The sequence below is a fragment of the Phyllobates terribilis genome, unplaced genomic scaffold (genome assembly GCF_046119375.1).
Source record: "Phyllobates terribilis strain yellow unplaced genomic scaffold, ASM4611937v1 Scaffold_1__5_contigs__length_1240528914, whole genome shotgun sequence".
NCBI lineage: Eukaryota > Metazoa > Chordata > Amphibia > Anura > Dendrobatidae > Phyllobates > Phyllobates terribilis.
Window position 1 is genome coordinate 393,295,242 of NW_027362761.1, and position 21,244 is coordinate 393,316,485.

At 39.5% G+C, this 21,244-nt stretch overlaps 1 protein-coding gene across 1 annotated transcript in view; it reads right to left on the reverse strand.

Moving 5' to 3' along the window:
• Positions 1 to 2,092: 2,092 nt before the first annotated feature.
• The window catches only part of GRAMD2B (GRAM domain containing 2B), a 47,047-nt gene continuing 27,895 nt past the window's right edge, over positions 2,093 to 21,244 (reverse strand). Inside the window, 12 exon segments of the mRNA XM_073676709.1 lie at positions 2,093 to 4,393; positions 5,259 to 5,349; positions 7,047 to 7,151; positions 8,618 to 8,696; positions 8,791 to 8,898; positions 11,031 to 11,142; positions 14,719 to 14,796; positions 17,109 to 17,180; positions 19,288 to 19,383; positions 19,472 to 19,575; positions 20,500 to 20,569; positions 20,994 to 21,075. Of these exon segments, the coding sequence (XP_073532810.1) occupies positions 4,352 to 4,393; positions 5,259 to 5,349; positions 7,047 to 7,151; positions 8,618 to 8,696; positions 8,791 to 8,898; positions 11,031 to 11,142; positions 14,719 to 14,796; positions 17,109 to 17,180; positions 19,288 to 19,383; positions 19,472 to 19,575; positions 20,500 to 20,569; positions 20,994 to 21,075 (1,039 nt within the window). The 3' untranslated portion in view covers positions 2,093 to 4,351.

Consider the following 21,244-nt stretch of genomic DNA (forward strand, 5'->3'; position numbering starts at 1 on the left):
GCTTTTAACCTCTGTGTTCCTGTCCCCTAATAGGGCGTGGACAACATCCTCCAATGCTGTTGTGGAAGGTTTATTGAGAAATATCAATTTTCCTATCTTATCGCTGTCATCCACAGCCTGAGAGCACAGAATGCAGGTAATGCCCTGCCTTCTGGACCCTCATCATCCAGCGGGATAACAACCATTGACTGGCCCAGAACAGGTCCTGTAGGGTTTCTGTGAAGTTGGGGCCTTAGCATCACTTCTGGCTACCTCTAGCCAGGAGTCTCAGACCTGTCTGGTGGTGTTAAGTAACCCCCTGGAGAAGCCCCAAAGGAGTGTGTATTGTTCACTATTATGTGGAAGTGAAAATGCCCCTTAACTACAGCAATTTAAAATCACCACTCCAGCTTTTTTTTTTTTTTTTATTTCACTGCTGGTTTGGTGCTTAAAATCTAAGTCCCCCTGCTCCCTGCCTGATACTCACCTTCTGGTGTTTTCATCTGTTTTCGCTGCCGCTCCGGTCTGTGGTCTGCAGTGTGCGACCTGCCGGCTGCTCCAGTGTTTCATGGAGCGAGACAGATGTCACTAATCAATGCAAGTCTATGAGAGTCTTGTTCTGGCTCTTATAGACTTGCATTGAGAGCTTGTGACATAGCTTCGGAGTTCCGGCCAGTCAGCAGCTGCGCTCACAAGATGGCGCCGCGGGACCGGACCAGCGCCGGAAAACGGTGAAGACACCAGAGGGTGAGTATATGACTGGGGGCAGGTGACTTACCACTCCAGCGGTATAAAAAAAACAAACAAAAAAACGTTGGAGTGGTGATTTAATAAAATGAGAACACCCCTGTAAGTTGTAAAAAATCATCTAAAAATCATGGGCACAACGTTAATAAGTAGGCTATGGAATAAAATGGTGTTGTATTTTGGATACACATTATATGGAGATTTATAAGACAAAAATTAAGTTGTAGCAAAAAATAAAGTGACCGTGGTATATATGGAAAGTGGTTTGAAAATGGAATGGCTAAGAATTAAATGTGACAAATGAATTACTGCATGACTTTTTGGGGATCAATATACTGATGTAAATAGTATGTTGCACCATATTTATCAAAGTATGCCTTTGTGATAAATATGACTCCGTTTACGAGCATGCTCAGGTGTTTTCCAAGTATCTTTGGGTGCTCGAATGTTATGTTTTTGTCACTCGTGTGCATGATTTGTGACTGACAGCTTTAATACATGTGAGGAATGCCTAACAGTCGCAAATCACGCACACAGAGTGATTCAAACATAACATTCGAGCACTCCGCAAATACTCGGCGAGCACCTGCTCGCCGAAAGGGTTAAAAAAACATGCTCGCTCATCACTAGTACACATGTCTAACATTACAAAAATGTAAATTTACCCCAATCTAAAAAGGAGCAAATGGGTCGTTCTGCGCTGCCATGAAAGAATGGAAGATGCCAATCCAGTAGTAGGCGGTTTATTAGTCAACGCGTTTTAAAGCATACAGCTTCTTAGTTAAGACAACCACAAATCTATACTTCAAAAATAGCTAGGTTGATGCGGTTTTTGATCAGGTATGAATTTTATGAAAACTTAAAAATGTACAGTACTATTCCATGTTACATTACCAGTTCTCCATTTTTTTTTTCATTTTAAAACATTTGAGAAATGTTACAAAAAATGCTTACAGTGAAAAGTTCTCTGCAATTGGTTCTAGAAAATTCATTAGGGTCATGTAAGATGTGTTAACACTAAAAGCAATCACAGAATATGGCATGATCAGATTAAAGTGAAAGTACCTGCAAGGGTTGAAAACAAATTTTCCACTCTACCCAAGTAAAAAAATAAAACCATGGCAAACTCTAGTGACTAGTCTCCTCTTAGGGGTGGGTGTAGACATTAAAAGAATGTCCTGTTAAAAGTAGCTTGCATTGTTTAGAAACCAGTTTTGTTTCATTTTTTAGGCTATAGTTTTGCCAAAGGTGTGGTGTACATACAGCTAGACAGTCATTCCTTCAAAAAAAAAAAAAAAAAAGAAAAAAGAAAAGCCTACTGCATTTGTAAATGGAAATAAATGTACATAATACATACCATAAACTCACATGCCCTACACAGAGTATGCTTATAAAATCAGTAAAATGCTTTTAAACTAGTAAGGTTGTATGGTCTAACAGGATGTTTGGGCACAAGAATGCTTCATAAAGTTCAGTGCTCCTAAAGATTTGCATGGTGCAGAAAAGAAAATGTACATGTCGAAATATAAGTTTATTGCTACTGGCTCACTTCTTGAATTTTTATATTCACGTATTAGCAGGATTATATATCATATTATCATATCTAGGCCGGACAGGCACCAAGCACCCTTTATGCTGTTGGATTTAGACCATTTTGCTTAATGGCAGAATAGATACATTTCCTGCTGTTTTCCACTGGTCAAATGCCATCTAACCACCACACTTGGGTGGACTGTATGTAACTGCTGGAAGTAAACCGGGTCCAGCGGAGAGCATCACAACGGCAACGCTGGAGCAGCAGGGAATTTATCAGGCCATTAGTGGCTCTTTTATACTTTCTACCTGAAGACTAATTTTGCCCACTCCTCAAAAAACCTTTGACTGTCCAGACAGGATTTGGGGCTCTACATCAGAAAAGCAGTGTCCCAATCAAAAAATGTTTGCAATACAAAGAGATACCTAGTCAATTTTAACTTTTTTTTTTTTTTTACTAGAAGGAAAATAACTATATGAATGAATATAAAGCAACTTCGGACATCTCCATTTATGAATGTATAAGTTATATTTATTTAACATTTTACCCATATCACAAACATTTCACAGAAATGGTTAAAAAGCACAGTTCACATAGATACAATCAAAACACTAACAGTTTGGGGGCAGCACAAGTCCTAGACCAACAAGAACATGCTCCACCCGCTTCATAAGAACAAAGTGTTGTAGATGGCATAGTGTTCACAAAAATAAATGTAAGAAATCTTCATTAGTTGAAACCCACAAAATAGCAAAATCAATCCATAATTGAAACCCACAGCAAAACATTGAAATTCATATTGTAATGTATTACTTTGCTTTGACCTATTAGCATGGCGCAGATCAATGCACACTGCCCGGTGGCCCAACTTTGCCCTTTGCCGATTTCCAGAAAATACCAAGTAAACAATCAAGGATTGAAATCAGTTGTCAGTGACTATTCTACAAAACAAATATTAAAGCATCATTATACGGTATGTACACAATTTACTGGCTGGTGTCAAAAATGAACCATATTGAGTATGTGCAGAAGTAGAATAAATAAGGACTGTGTCTCTGTTGCTAAAGACATTCTGATTCATGTGCAAAATAGTACAAGACATGTACATAGTCTTACGGAAAACGTCTACCCTAGTTAATATGCCATAAAGAGTAGTACAAAACGGAATACATTGGACAGTGTAAGTGATCATAGTATTAGTAGTTTTGGTTGTTGCATAAAATTATAGAAAAAACACACTAGGCTCTTAAAAGAACATATCTAGAGGTTAGGCTACACATTTTTCTTAAACAGTCCTGCAGGAAGATTTACCAGACCCTGGTCTAACGACCACATCGGTAGTGTGTCATCACCGGTCCTGAGCCCTATGATCCAGATCCTCTAACCTGCCGGCATCCCAGGCGAATTTTCTCATTAGTAGGTCTAGTGTGACTTCTAGATCATAGTTCTGCAAATCTTTCTTATCTTTATGGTGTGAAACATGTTCAAACATTGTGTGAAACACTGCATCACTAGGGCTGTTCAACCAGTAAGAAAGGTTCCAACACAGACTTCCTTTTTTACAGCCCTGGACATCAATCAAGTTACGCCATATTTTTTATAATGTACCTTTTTTAGAATTAAATGGTTTTAAACTAGAGGCGGCAGAGAAATTACAGCACATAGATGCCGGAGAGCAACCAGAGATTTGATCACATGTAAAATAAAATTGTAAAGTGAGTTTGCATACTCCATCTTAACAGTATGGAGGTTAGTTGAAGTGGCAGCCATACAGAACAGAAGACTAGCTATCGTTCCAACCAACAAATCGGACAAGAGGTGAGTAGGAGTGCTTCTTTAACCATTATTGAAAGATGTGCAAACCATTCATTCACAGTGAAATGTAGTAAGTCTTCAATCTCAAAACCAGAAGAAATAAATGTAGTAAGGAAAGAAGTTCTCTTCTGCTACAAGTAGAAAAAAAGGAACAAGTCAACATTCCTGAGATGCGATGCGGCCTCCATATAAAGTTCATTTAAGGCATTTCGCAAAACTCTGTCCAGCAGAGATTGATCAAAGAGGCAGATAAATAACCATTAGATAATTCACATTTTAGTTCTCATTTTCCAAGAGTTGCTGCAGATTTCTTTGAATCTGTAATAAAGATGAAGATTTAGCACATTTAAGATGGGGCCTGAAGAGATGCAAAACAAATACTTATTATCAAAGATCTATGAAATTCAGACATCTTTGTGTATGCATTTTCCTAACTGTATTTTAGACAATCCACCATACGGTTTCAGAGATCTGGGCCTGTTTAGTGTGCTTCAGTGTATATAAGGGTGTGGCTACCCTTTGTCTGAGCTGAAAGGTTCATTCTGCCTCTCAGGTCTATGCTTCTACTAGGGGATCAGTCTCTCTGCCCTTATCCATATGCATGTCACTTGACAAATGGTAAGGTTTTAATATTAGAGTTGGGACTGTCCCATAAGGGTTGCCGTGACGTGGCGGGATGGCTTTTACATTATTTTGATCAAAATTATGTTAACTAAATACACTATTTATCATTATTTTTATGCACTGTGCGATTTATCCATTTACTTCCAGGTATTTGGGTATTTTGCTTGTCTTTGGTTTTTCTCTGTCTAGTGGCCTTATGGGAACATGCATTTACACTTTGCATGCACATCAATTTACATTTCAGTTCAGACTCCCAGGTTTTTCTTTTTTCATACACCAAATGTGACACATCAACTCGTTGGACATGACTTCTTAAGCAAACACTTTCTTAAATTTTTGAGCATTTCCTAGAACAAAGTTGTTCCTCTGTTATTCCTCAGGGAAATTAAGTAGTAATGGCAACTTGACAATTTAGAATTCCCCTTGTCAAGATGAATGGCATTATGCAAAGTTCTATGAACAGATTGGAGTTGTTCTCTGAGGAAAAGCAATCACTTACTGAAACATATGTAATGAGAGGTTCTCCAAGCACAAAATATTTGGGACTAAAAGCAATTACCTGATCTAATTTTGCTAGATTTGCTGTTAATTCCTCACAGATTGTATTGGCATTTATTTGCCAACTTCCCACACCTTGCTGTAATGACCATCTAAGGAAAAAAGAAAAAAAAAAAAACACATAAGAAAAAAACCCACTATATATACACTCAAAAAACAACGCAGACAAAGCAGTCATACAGTTTAGTATACAACACCTGCGTGCCAAACAGGCAGAAGTGTGACAGGAACAGTACCTTGTGCTCATGCATACAGCGGTATTACAAACTTGCGTTGTAAACACCTCAAAAACAAGTTTCACCCATCCATGAAACACAGACTGTGCTCGGATAGTAATATCTGGCCGCTGGCTCTCGTGATCTGAGCCAACTGCCTTACAGGCACATATAAGACAGGTCTGGTCTGATCAGGAGACCCCGCGGTCAGGCGTTACATCCAGAGCGCAGTGTGTTTCACAGACGTGTGAAACTGCCTCAATATGGCACCAATAGACTAATGTGGGTCCTTACAATATTATGTGTGACTCCTTTAGATGTCTTATTACAAAATGAAATACATGTGGGCATGGTGAATATTCCCATCTTGGATATTTATGACATACCCATCTCTGCTGCTGACTATGCACAATGGGAATGGCTCATGTAAGCTTGTGTTTGCTTCTGAAGAGTAAAAGGGGTTGCACCGTAAAAGTTATCACCTATTCACAGCATATGAATTATTTGCTCATTGCTGAGGATCCCTGTAGATACCAAGGACAGGGCTTTGGAGTGCCATAGACCATAAATGAAGCGGTAGTACGCTGGTGGGACCATCCACCTATTCAAAATGCTCACTGCAAAATCCCTGTTCGCATGATCAGTAGGGGCTCCATGTTATGTGACCCTTGTAATCACGTTATCAACCATCCTGATCATAGGTCAAAACTAGCATTCATGGTACAACTCCTTTAAATATCAAAATCAAATTTTGGAGGCAGTTTAGCAAATCTATGTAGAAATGCAGAGAAATTCTCAAATATCAGCCATATAGATTCGCTTATTCAGCAAATTCAAGCAATATTAAATGCAGTTTACCAATTCCTTGGTTTAAAGTGGTCAGTGACTTGCTACTCAAATGCCTTCTGAGATTTTAGCCTAACATGGATGACTGTAGGGCATACTGAACTTAGGCACTAGAATAATGAAATACTGTATATGCAAAGGCCATGCAAGGCTTAAACAGTAATAAGTAGCAGTCCAATCACACGAGTATAGGAGGACAATTAATTGCTAACTTTCGAAAAAAACAAGAAGTATTCTCAAAGTTCTAGCATAGATTAGTTACCAACAGTGATGAGTTTTAAAAACAAAACAAAAACACACACACTATTAAACAAGTTCTTTCTATAAAGTTATACAACAAAAATAGCAATAGTAAAAAACAATAATTGATTCCCAAAAAAACCCAGCAAGGATCATGTAATCATCAAGGTCCTACAAAGGCCTCGGCAAAGCAGTCGTTTGTTCATTGCATAGCTCTTAATAAGCACTATACATATGGCAAAGGAAAATACAGAAGCAGTGATAAACTGCTCGTCTTGACCCCATGATCCCTGGCTGTGTCTGACAGCCAGTGACAGGACCTGCTCCTGGTCTATTGCAGGAGCTTCAACCCAGCACCGTAAAATTAAAATGATGCAGAATTAAAGCCCATGACCAAGTACAGTAATGTAAAAACAATAAAAAATACTTGGCACCTGGGAACCTTCATGTAGACAACAATTTTTGTATTTATGCAAGAACATTCTTACTCTTTCAAAGCAGTGTCTCTTGCAGAGCTCAAATACGAGAGGCGTTCCTCGAGGTATAGAATTCTTGATTGCATATAGAAGGTTGAGAAAATCAAGAGGCACACTCTGCAAACAGACAGGAACTTGAGTGACAATACATTCATACTAAACACAAGTGTAGCAAAAGAGCTTATAGAACAACAAGAGAGTCAAATTACAGCCTCGCCAGAGAAAAAGTGTCGCCACTATTATTCATGGAATGTGTCTGGTATTTTAGTTTAGACCTGATGCACCTAAACGGGGGTCAGCTTTGAAACAGACACAGCCCACGTACAAGCTTCATAGATAATGTATCCAAATGGCCCTTAAAGCATAGATTTCTACGAGATCAGAGTTGATGCAGCATCTCGATAATTATCCCTTTAAACTTAATAGCCATCTGTCCACCTTAAGCAGCAATAGTCTCTTGTTCAGCAATCACGTCTGAAGAATTTTAGCTTTCGCTTTCTTCCAGAACTGGGCAACTTACAAGCTCCACTAAAGCATTTCTATTTAGTTTGTGTTAGGATTTTGACTTTGCTCTTAATTGGGCAGAGTACATAGTTATTTTTTAATAGCAGGTGGACCAACTTATACCAATTATGTTTGATAGCTTTGAAGCAGAATTATTTCTGGGATAAAGCAAATGCATAACTCCTGCTATTCCCAATAATTACATGAGGTAGTCAAGGTATATAATAGGCAGTCATTATTAGTGATGAGCGAGTATGTTTTGTTAACCCTTTCGGCGAGTATACTCGGGCGAGCACCGAGTAGTTACAGCTGCTCGGTGATATGTTTGAATCACTCCCGTGTGCAGGATTTGCGACTTTTTGACAGCTTTGATACATATGAGGAATGTGTAAGAAGCAGACATTCCTCACATGTATCAAAACTGTCAAAAAGTTGCAAATCATGCACACGGGAGTGATTCAAACATATCACCGAGCATCTGTAACTACTCGGTGCTCACCCAAGTATACTCGCCGAAAGGGTTAACAAAACATACTCGCTCATCACTAGTCATCAGATCAGTGAGGGCATCGCCACTGATCAGCAGCTTTGCCAAAGTATATAGTAGGAGCCAATGAGTCCAGAGATTGGCTGAAGTTGTCACTTCTTCAACCGATCAATAAACACCAAAGCAATGGTGGAGAGGCATCACTGGACCCATGAATGTTGAGTAAAAACCTTGTGTTATATGCACATCTATGATGTAAATATCTAAAGCAGGACACCCCTTTAAATAGGAGCTGATTTATAGTACCTGGCAGCACCCACAAGACATTGTACAGAACTGTGCTGTTCCGCTCCATTAAATGTTTACATCTGCCAGTCACTAGAGCCAATAGCTGACCGGTGGGAGTGTCAGGCCACCAATTTGATGTTCATGACTTATCCCAAACATAGGTTATTTATACTAGATGCCCAGAGAACCCGTTATCATAAGAAAGATTTCCAACATGACTTACTGAATAACGTTCTGGTCTCGCTGACTAACCTTAGTAAACTCTGTTGCATAAAATTTTCAATTTGTAAAATTAGGCACTTACAGAATTGCATAGAAGAAAAGCAAACCATTCAGTGACGCAACTTGCTGAAAGTTCACTCTTCGAAACAAACTCCAGTAAACTGGAAAAAAAAAACAAAAAAAAAAAAACACATTTTTACTCGTTGTATTTTTACAATATGGTTAGTTCATGGAAGGAAAATGAAAATAAATTACCAACACTTTCTTCAGTCACTTTCACTTTATCAGAGACATTCGATGGATCATCCAGAATCCTAGGAGACTGAGGCGTTGAAATGATATTCTTCTCCAGTTCATGGTATTCTAGAAGAAGTGCAAAAGAAAGTATAAATCGAGAGAAATCATCTGTGGTATAAACCAGAGGCGAAATAGAATCATCAATGCAATAGGTTAACACTTAGGGCCAGATTCATCAAAGCTTTTATGCCTGAATTATGGTGTAAAAAGTTTAAAAATTTTGGTGCAATGCAAGTATGCGCTAAAATTTTGCAATTTATGGTGTTCTTGTGCCTGTTTCATCCAGCTCTGTCAAGGTGGTCAGAACTAGAGCGTGGCAACTCCCGCTGATCAAATTCATGATGAGCTGAAGCATTTACTTATGCCAGAAATCTTACTCCAGTTCTCGATTGGCGTAAGATTAGTGGTGAGGCACATCCATATTTCAGATGAGCCAGATTCATTAAGATGCATGTGCCCATTAATGAATCTGGCATGTCTGACTCCAGCATGCCCCCTAATAAAGACCAGTGTGTAAAACCCATTTTTTTTTTTAATATGATCATACTGGGAAGTCCTCCTCAAACCAGTAAGGTTTTTTTTTCCCCCCTCATTTTTTTTCCTTGAGAAGTCTACAGAAAAGCACAAGAGAAAATAAGCCATACAAGATCACTAGTGTGCTAGTTTTGCGTTTAATGCCACTTATGCACCACAGCAGTGAATAGGCGTAAGCTCTGAGACGGTGGTGTACATACTCAACCAATGCTATGTGAGCTATGGAAACAAACTGCTGTAGAGATCTAATATTTGATACTTACAGTCAGCAGTTATACCTACCCACAAGGTAACAAAATGCTCTTATTACTTTACACTTTTCTTTTTAAAATAATGCTCTCCCTTTCTAGACTACTTTATCACTTTCTTCACTGGCAAAGTACTTTAGTGAATAAGTAATAACCAGGACACCCCCCACACACAGCTGTAGTCTATAAAACTTCACTAATGTTGGACTAAGAATTAAATGATCAGGGTTGTATAAGCTGTCCAGGATTGAATAAATGACAATTAATATGCCCAAACCAAAGAATATGGCGTCTTTTGGCTAATAAAAGTATACAGCCGACAGACAGAAACATAGCAGCATGTCAATCACTGCTGCCAGAGGCAGCTGTAGGTCTCTTCTAGCCATCCATTTACCAGAGATTATGTTTACTGCCTATAGAAGTTTATTCGTATCATCTGACAATGGCAGACTGGCTTGATGGCACCGTATTCCCCAGTAGCCAAAACAAAGTATTTGGGCCAATTTGGTTATCAGAAGAGCAAGCCTCTCCCCATAATATACTGCAATTCCATTGATCCAACCTCACTTGAAAGGGAATCTGTCACCCCCTGGCACTTATCTGACCTACAGGTGATAGGTATAGATTTACATTTCTACCTGTATGCCTCATATTAGAGGTCTTTTTGCTGTGAAAATGTATTTTCATTCATGCAAGTTTCTGATGTGTTCCAGTCCCGGGGCCTGTAAGAAATTCCCGCCTCCTGTGTGAATTATAATGTTTCCCCCCTCCCCTGCACATCAGTGCCCTGTGGCATACAGTTGCGGTGGCCAAATCCCACGCCTGTGCATTTCACTTTTTACAGAAGGCGCACTTCTTCCTGCTGTCTTTGGTCATAGTACTGCAGGGATCTTGTGTGTGCAGAGAAGCCACTGACTTCCCAGCGCCTGGCACAAGGTCTCTGAAGAACTATGACCAAATACGAGAGAAAGAAGTGCACATCCTGTAAAGTGAAATGCGCAGGCGTGGGATTTGGCCGCTGTAACTGCACATCACAGGGCACTGTGACGTGTGGGGGAGGAGGAAAACATAATTCACACAGGAGGCAGTGGTTTCTTCCAGGACTGGAACGCATCAGAAACTTGTATGAATAGAGACATTTCACAGCAACAGACCTCTAATATGAGGCATACATGTTGTGGTAGACTTACATTTCTATCACCTGTATGCCCATATTACTAGGTCAGATAAGTCCCAGGGGGTGACAGATTCCCTTTAAATCTTTGTAGAGGAAGAAAATAGAGCGCACGTGATTTTTTTTATTTTTTTTTTTAAACACACCTTCACTGGCGGCTTTTATTAACTGGTAACTTCAGGTACCTCCTAAATCTTAGTAAGAGTAACTCAGGAGTATAATTCCTTCCAAATTACACTAACCTTGAGAATTTTCAGACTCTGGGGTTTGAGAGCCAGTGCTGCTGTATTCTTCCATATCCTTTCTCCGGTGTTGCACCAAACCATCAATTTCTGAAAAGTCTACACTGAAGTCCTGAAAACATACACAAAAAATGATAAAAACGAACCCTTTCACGACCAGTGGTATGTGACATATTGATACTTTTTAAATTTAGAACAAAAATGTTCCCCCTGTGGCTGCCCCCTGTTTACTTCTTTAATAAATAAATGGACAGACAAATGTTATTTAGAAAAATCAGTCTATTAAAAAATGCTGACAAGTGTCCCTCACATCAGGCTGAAGGACCCAACTTTGTGGCAAAAGTCAAGACCGAACTTCCGGGTTCTGGCATGCAGAGCAGAATCCCACAACCCACCATGGCCCCCTCATTGTGAAAGCGGGACCTCCAGCACGTTCGTAAATAATGCAGTCGCTCTGGCTTAGTGCAGTTATTAATCTGTAATTGCTTTAATGACGTCAAAAATAGTTCTCTGCTTAGTAAATTATGCCGCAGTGCTGGCTTAGTTCAAAGCGAAACATCTTGCGATAACATGCGAGATCTTGTGCTTTACATTAAGGATGCCATGATGGGTTGTGGTATCCCCACTCTACCTGCAGTCATCCTACAAGCTGGAAATTCAGACCTGAAGTCAGGTTCTGTGGCATTGTATCCACAAAATTACAGAAAAAGGTCCTTAAAGGGGTTGTCCCGTCAAAAGTGATAAGTCACAGAGTGACTGCAGACTTATGAATCCCCCCCAGACCCGGTAACGGAGGGTACACTTGTATGGAGCGAGGCTGGGCCTTCTAGTCGGACATGCCCACTAGTAGTCTGCGTCACTAGACAGGGCGTGGCCTTGCTCTATACAAGTGTATGGAGCGAGACATCGCCAACTGGCCGGGGATATGTATAACTCATACTTACCCTCCGTTACCAGATCTGAAACCGGCAAATCCCTGCAGACTTATCATTTTCGACTGGCCATCCCCTTTAAGTGTTTAGTAAAATCAGTCTGTAGTTGTCTAATTTTGTAAACTACAACCCTCAGGGAACTCATTTAAACAGTGTAATGCACATTTTTATCCCACAGATGTTTCACAGATTTCTTTACTGTGGGCTGTGTGAAAATGAAAACGGACATGTTACAACAAGTAGATTTAACTACCATGGCTAATTATATATATATATATATAAAAATGCTCTATTACGCCACTTCTCTCAATTACGGCAATACCCAATGTATAGTCATACACTACTGCTTGGACACATGGAAGGGGGTCAGACTAGAAGCAGCGCTACTAGTGCCCAATACAGTGTACTTTCTTTTTCATGCCATTCCCAGTGGGGTAAGAAAACTTTCTCCAGGTCAGTACGATCAATAAACTGATACAACATTTATATAGTTTTGTTGTGTGTTGCCACTTCTGCATTTCTTTTTCACAAGATTTTTGATCACTTTATCCTGTTGTGTGTCAATATGACGGAAAAGCCATATATTTGGTGTCTATTTCTATTACGGCATTCACTTAACAGATTAAATAATTTGCTAGTTTTATAGATCTGGACACAGCGATACCAAATCAGTAGTTTGTCTACTTTCATTCTTACAGAAAGTGTTTTTACTTGCGAAACACTTATTTCGTACTCTTCTCATATTTCTACTTTTTTTTATTTTGCCTAGTCCCAGTATGGGCCATCAATTTTCACTTTTCTAATTGCATTGCTGGTGAAATAGTCTGCAATGCTTATGCATTGCAAGGTATTAGACCTGTTAGTGTTACACTGACAGGAGGGGTGTCAGACCTTACAGGCCACCATACCTGGATGACCCATTACTTGGTCTGGTGTCATCATTGTGCAATACATATACAGTAGTTTGTAGGAATGCACTTCGAGTATGATGAATGTTGAGAAGAGGTTAACAGGACCCTTTCACTATTTTTTTTACATGCTCTTGGTCACTGTCAGTGCTGTGAGGTTAGAGCTGCAGAATGTTACATGCATTACTCTACATCTATTCCAGGTACCAGGGCATTATTCCTCAACGCCAGAGATAGTTCTGATCTCCTCCCCCTGCACTTGTATTCACAGTAAGTGTCAGCAGTGTGCTCAGTATGACCTAGTTAGACACATTTACCATATTCACACAGAGAAAGCTGGTTCTAAGCTCACTGGGGGCGATTTTATTTTTTCCTGCATGACTGCTGATGCATGATGGTGCCCAATCATACAAAGATTCATTTCTGGGGAGCGTGTACGTTTTTTTTTTTTTTTTTTTTTTTTTTGGCAATAGTGGAAATTAGCATTTAAAATTTAGCCAATATCCAAAATAAGCCAATATCCTTACAGCCAAGATAAAAAGTAAAGAAATATGTTTTATCCAGTTCTTAATCATAATCTGAGCAGTTTAGCATGCAAATAATGGTATAAGGTCCTCTTCAAATGGAATCCTGTCACTAGGTTTTTACTACCCCATCTGCCAGCAGCATGATGTAGGGACAGAGATCCTGATTTCAGAGATGTATCACTTACTGGGCTGCTTGGTACTGTTTTTAATAAAACCATCTGCTACCAGTTACCAGTTCTCTGAACGCTGAGCTCTGTATAACCCGGCACACACCACTGATTGGCAGCTTTTTGCCTATGCAGTGTACACAGAAAGTGGTCAGTCAGTGGTGAGTTATACAGAGCTCATGAATAAATGATAAAATCACTGTTTTATCAACAGGAGATTATCAAAACTACATTAAGCAGCCCAGTATGTAACACTGTCTGAGTCTACATCATGCTGCGCTCAGATTAGAAGTCAAATACCTGGTGACGGACTCCCTTTAGCTTTAGACACAGCAAAATTTGTTAGCAGGGGGTTACAGACAGAGAACCTATTTTTGTAAGGGGTCCCCACAAACCAAATGAATGAAGAGGCATCTGTGCATGTGGCTTTTTTCATTCACTTCTATTGGCATTATAGACACTGAGTAATGCCCACCAATACCATTTCAAAGCCTGGGCTACTGACACCAAGGCAAATTCATTTGATTTTGTGGATTTTTTAGTGGTATAAAGTTTATATTTTTTTTATTTTTAGGGATAGTGGAACATTTTTTGTACTTTTTTTTTATTATAGTTTTATAAATGTTTTAATACATTTTACTACATTTATTTTAGGTCCAAAAGACAGTCAAAACTGTACACTCCATAGAGCAAAAATGCTGCCGTTGTTGGGGGAAGGTGAAAGTTAATATATGGTGGGTCCTGCAGGCTCCAAAACTGACAACCATCTGCTATATACTTATAGACTGTAAGCTTGCGAGCAGGGCCCTCACTCCTATTAATATCCGAGTTATGCTTATTCGGTAACGTCTTTTTGTCTGTTCAAAGTCCCCTAAAGTTGTAAAGAGCTGCAGAATATGTTGGCGCTATAAAAATAAAAAAATATGAATATACATTTGTTACATCAATGGGTTAGCTACATGCAGTTACACAAATGATGACATGTATAGCCTGCAAATGACAGCAAGATTTTTTTTGTATTGTTTTAAAAATAAAATAAAATAGTAAATTAAGCATCAAGGGTTATTTATTTATCAGCTGCAGGTCACATTACTAAAAAGGCCACAATGGAAAGTCTCAGCATTATTATATAGTGTTGATAACAGGTCACTTACAAGGGGAAATGATGCAGGACGTTCTCCTCTGTAACTACGCTCTGAAGAAGGATTTGGACTGTTTCCGGTGCTAACATTCTATTAAAAAAAAGAATTAATTACCTTTGTATCCTTAGTCAACAGATATAAAGGAAAAGGAAATATTTCAAGGCAAACATTAGTGTATTGCAGAGCGTTGTGGTGAAATGTCACTAGCCTCAGGCCTGGCAGCTGCAAAACATGACTATTTTCTGAGCTACTACACCCTAAATGTAAGTATGTAAGTACGCACAGCTCTGCCTTACCCATCGGGGGTTTAATTCCCTGTGAAGCCATTTCTGCCATCAGGCGCTATGTGTCATTTTACTATATAGATTTACCTGATACAATTATGACCCTTTAACAGTGACAAATCACTACAACATTAAACGTAATAGTTATTTTAGGTTAACCCTTATTTAACCGAGTGGTGAAATCTATGAAATCCTTAGAAGTTATTACCAGTGTAATGGCTCAATACATGTTCCAGGCCTGCAGTCGTGCTCATCTCCTATACTTGACCACCTGAGCATAGCCTACATGTCACATGATGCCACAGCTAGCACTGTCCATGGATACGTTAAGGAGTTTAACTAGCCAACTTCAGGCTCCAGTCGACTGGGTGGCATAGAAGCAATGAGCAGTCCGCGCCATCTACATGGCGAGCTGTCATTACCCGTACTCATCAGGTCAGTGACATCTTGCTCACACACATGCTGAGGAACATTAGGTCAGTCAAAGAGCGGTGAGCGCCATTACAACACGCTCACTGTAGTGAGCGATCACTGCCGCGGTGTTGACTTGAACCAAGCGGCAAAAGGAAAAAATTTTTTTCCCTGCAGTCAAACATTCAGTTAGACACTGAAATATGGTTGGAACAGCATTTCTTCAATACTGTTGATTTATGAAAAAAGGTGTAGTTAACATTCAATAAATGTATGATGAAGTTATACAAAATTGGCCAATATCTGTTTGCTATTAGTGTCCAAAAACTCATACAGACTTTGTAGTGGATACAATTATATCCATTCTGTGAGCTAAACAGTGTGGATTCCAGAATGAAACATTAGAGTGAACCATTACAGAATAGCACTGTTATTTCACTTACACTGCATTGCCAAGATTCGGTGCAATTGTATCAACATGTCAGCCAAGAGCAGCACTAGATCTGTATTTGTTTTCAGCCTTTTTAATTTAAGCTAATTTTACATCTGCTGACAGTAATTCAGATCTTGAAAATTGTTTTCCCGAGATCATTAAAATCACACGTTTTATAGTCCCACTCCAGAGATTTTGCCAGTCTTCACTTGGCTACAGTCATGATGTGCCAGGCTAGTCTACATGGGTTACCCCTACACGTGATCACTGGCCTCAGGTCAGTAATTGCTTGCAGCAGTCACTTTATACAGGCTTTTAACGTAAACAGACCAGCAGGAGATATAACAGGCGTGTATAGGTTCTTTTGTGTTTTAATCAGATTGACTGCCTTTGGTCAAGTTTTTGATGGTCTTTGAAAATTCCTTTAAAAGCACCACTCCAGCGGGTGTTTTTTTAAGCGCTGGAGTGGTGCTACTAGACCAAGGTCCCTGTCCCCAGTCTTATTCTTACCCGCCACCATCTTCAACTTTTTCCGAAGTGGCTTTGTTCCCACGGCACCATCTTGTGACAGCAGCTTCTGACTGACCAGAAGTCAGACGCTAGGTCACAAATTCTCAATGCAAGTCTATGAGAACCAGAACTATGCACTCTTAGACTTGTATTGAGTTGTGGCCTCCTGCTCGCTCCAACTAACACTGCAGTGATCCGGCAGGTCACAAATTGCTGAAGACTACATCAGGTAACTTTCAGACTAGGGACAGGGTTCCTAAAATTAGAAGCGCCTCTCCAGCACTGGAACAAGAAAAATGCTGTAGTGGTGCTTTAAATGATATATTTTACAGAAACGGATTACTAAATTACTAATATTGGAATTACACAGCGCAAATACTAAGGAAAAAAAAAGGAGAACCACGCTACAAGATATGGGAAGGGGGTACCTAGATAATGTCACAGCACCTATAGTGAAATGGATGATTTCTTCCTGACACCATATTGTCACTTTATGGGCATATTAGATTCATTGACTCCTTAGTAGGGCAAGGATTATGAACAAATCGTAAAAACGTCAAGAGCCGGTAAATGCAATAGTATATACATCTATATAAATTATACAAAACATTCACAGCCTTTTACAACCCTTGATACTCAAGCAAAAAAAAAAAAAATTTACACATACTAAAGCTTCCCAATATCACATCCCTGCCCCATCCAAAGCCAGGCAGGCAAAGACTGAGCGATATCAGATAATATAAGTAACTGATTCATATACTTACATCTAAATGGCTGCACAGAGATTTTATTAGCTTGTAGGTAGAATCACGTGACATCAGAGACACAAATATGAACTGCAAAAAAACAGAAAAAAACAAAATTGAATTATTCACAATCACTTTAGCAACTGAAAGTACAATATGGAGGGATGTTTTTTTTTTTCTAAACAGATCGTATAATTCTTGGCAGATCAGCATATGCAAAGGGCGAAATTTGCAGCAGCATAAAACGACTAGGGATTTTCATCGGTATTCAAGGGATAACATTTCTCGTTGCGGAGAGTGACATGTTAAGTATGTCAAGGCGAGGAGACTTTTAAAGCCGCAATGCTCCTCTGGGAAATATGCAAATTGTCTCTTCAGAGAAGAGGACAAGAACTCCAGTGCCACCTACAGGTAGTAGCAATCCTGAAAGTCAATAGTGACCCTTTAACGAGCCTTGTCACATGACTTAGGATAAAAGCCAGAAACAGAACCTCAGTTTGCAGACACTGTTTCAGGGTACTGCCCCTCATCAGTGCAAAGTGTGAGTTCTGGTTTGACTGGATGAGAGGCGTCAAACCGGTATCTAAGGGGTAACATTTCTACTTGCGGAGAGTGACATGTTCAGCAGGTCACGGTGAGGAGACTTAAAGCCGCACTGCTCCTCTGGGAAATATGCAAATTGTCTCTTCAGAGAAGAGGACAAGAACTCTAGTGCCACCTACAGGAAGTAGCAATCCTAAAAGTCTATAGTGACTTTTTAATGAGCCTTATCACATGACTTAGGCTATGTGCCCACGTTGCATAAATGAAGCAGAAAATTTCTGCTTCATTTCTGCAAGTCCTCTCCCGGAAAAACGCATGCGGAATTCCGCACGCGTTTATCGCGCGTTTATCACGCGTTTTCCACATGCGGAATTGCCTTTCGTTTTTTATGCATTGGACAAAGGCAATTCTGCTTGCGGAAACGCAAAATTAATTGACATGCTGCGGATTTTTGAACGCAGCATAAACGCTGCGGAAAAATCCGCAGCATGTGCATAGAACTTGCGGAATCCCATTGGGGACCATGGGGTGCGGGTTACCAAGCGTTTTACAAGCGTTTCCGCTGCGGAAATTCCGCATCAAAAACGCTTGAAAAACGCTACGTGGGCACACAGCCTTAGGATATAAGCCAGAACCAGAAACTAGCAGCGTGTGCATAAGATTTTGTGAACATCTCCACCCCCCCTCCTCCCCGCCTTTATAACACAACTACTAGAACAGACTGGATTTTCCTTCTTGAGGGTATGTGTCCACGATTCAGAAATTTCCTGAGCATTTCTGCATCTCCTTGGCAGAAAAAACGCGTGCGGATTTTACATGCGTTTATGCATGCATTTTTTTCAAGCGTTTTTCCAAAGCAATTTTGAGCATCACTTGGAAAGTGCTTGACAAGTTGGTCACACAATGTAAATCCATGCAACTGGCATGGATTTATATTGTGTGACCAACTTAGAGGAATTTGTACTATCAAATGCTGCACCTAAAGTATAAAAAAAACAAAAAACAAAAAAAAAAAAAAAAACACCTTGTATTCACTTCTCTGGCGTCCCCCAGTCTCCTCCCGGCCGCGTCCTCTCCTCGGCGGCCCGCGGTGTACTGGCAGGACCTGCGGTGACGTCATTTAGTCAGCTGATAGTTATGCGACCGCTGATGTCAGCGGTCAGGTGATGGTCACGTGACCATCAGCTGACTAAATGAAGTCACCGCAGGTCACCAAGGGGAGAGCCGCCGGAAAGGTGTGTATGAATATTTTTTACTTTAGAATTCTTTTTTTTTTTTTTTTTTTTTTTAACTTGCATGTACCACGGCACCTGGGTTGGAGGAGAGTCTCCTCTTCTCCAGACCCGGGTACCATCCGCGCGCACTGAACCGCATAACATCCGCATGTATACATGTGGATATTATGCGGTTCAATGCAAGTCAATGGGCGCAATTTTGCAGTGAAATCACGCCCAAATTGGTTGTGCTACAGATTTTTCCGCAATGATAATCTGCAGCGGAAACTTGCGCAGCACATGCGGATCATCATTGGGAAACATGGCAGACATCTTAACAAGCAATTTTAATGCGTCTCCGGAGGAAATGCCGCCGCGGAAACGCATTAAAACCGCATCGTGGGCACTCAGCCTGAAAAAGAGAATTGTAAATTACTTACCCTATCAGTTACTGTAGCAATAACCAAGGCATTTGGCACAAGTAGAGCCGTTTTTGTTTTCTTGATCACTGTTACAGCTAAAGTTGGAATGCCAATCTGAAGAAAAAAAAAATTCTCTGAATCATGTACTCAAACAACTGTATATTTCATATAAGATGTAAAAAGCTGTACAAGGGCTCTTTACCTTTGTGTCCTTCCCAAAAACTTTTGAATGAAAACAAATCCAATTATCTGAAATGTATAACTTTCCTTGATACAATATTTCTTTCTGTAACGCACAGGTAAAACCTAGGAAGGCGAGAAATTAATTTTTATTTTAAATACGTTGTCAAAGTAAAGTGGGCAATAATTGTTTTTAGTTAGGAAGGACAACTAAAATGTTAACTCACATTTAATAATTTAACTGTATATGTATTTTGTTGTTACAATAAATTTGAGGCGTATCTGGTCTCAGCTTATATAGCCAGACACAAACTGATTATTCACAACCAAATCTTCCATAAAAACAATAAAATTCCATATCATGATCATTTGAGAAATTCAATGACTCATCTCTAAATATAGAAAAGTTAAAGACTCAACTCTAAAGGTTTCATACACAATTAGGCTACACAGCGCCAGGTGTTGTGTAACATTGAAATCCGATACACATTGCAATAGTGGATATAATGATTTCCTATGGAGGGATGTTGTAATCTTAGGTAGTGCAACACAGATGTATATGGATCGAAGTCACAATTGCCATAGACTTCTATGTAAATCAAAAAGCAAATTGTCTGCAACTTGGCAGTTTTAGTTATAGAAAAATTTGCTCTAAAATAGGCACTCGACAGCAAGTTGCAGAAACGTTTGGCTCACATCTTTTCAGAGAATTGCGGACCTGCGACATCTCAGTGTAGCAACAACCTAAATGAAAGTTGGTCAATCCTGCCAGTAGAAGCAGACAATCTAACTCTGTATGGGGGGTGGGGAGGTCTCCTGACTCTTCCCTGACAGACGTTGGGGAAGATACAGGTTGATTTTAAACACCCGACCCTTCTGTTGGCACATGACGGCTTGGCCAAGCCAGCAATTCATGTGCACAGGGAAGTTGGGACAGATTGCCATCAGCCAACAGGTATTGCATGTGTGTGTCCAGCTTCAGGCTTTTTATTATTTTTTTTTTTTAAGATACTACAAACAACGCAATTCTTATGTTCGCTTCATACTTACTTTCTTTTAACATCTCATCCTTTGGTACATCCTTGAACAGTTTATGAAATTGTGCATTTGTCTTTGAAAGCTAAGAAAAAAAAAAAGAAAAGTGGATAAATTCTAGTCCATATTTTAAATTAAAGCTCGATTACATCAAACTACACAATTTATAAAACGGCCGTCTTCTAAGACCCAATTTAACGCAATATACTTATTGTACTCATTGCTTTACTCTATAGGATTTTTTTTCTACTTTTACCACTTTGTCATCTCCAGTTTGACTAGTAATATTAGGAATATGAAACATTTATGCACAAAATTCCTTCCATCTCCATTATGAACAGGGTAAAGTATTTGGTCTTTTGGGACTAATGTCTTACAATAAGGGGTAAGTGTTAATTGATAATACACCACACACAGATACAGCTATACACAATATGTGATGAGGACCTTATAAAAGGTCTTTAATATGAATAGGTTTTACAGGACTGACAAATCAAGTAAGGGCTTACCTGATTTGTAGATTTTTTCCTTTCAAGCTTCATCACGTCATTCTTCATGTCAAGGGATAAGGAGGAATCATCTGTCTTTGACCTTTAAAAAAAGAAAAAATTAAAAGCTGCCAATGCATTTAATACTTCTTATACAAGACTGAAATTGGACACTTGCCACAAAGTACACCTGACTTTCTTAACCACTCTACCATAATTCTAAGAAATCTTTGTTTGGATGAAATAGGTCCAAGCTGCAACTTTTGTACTAT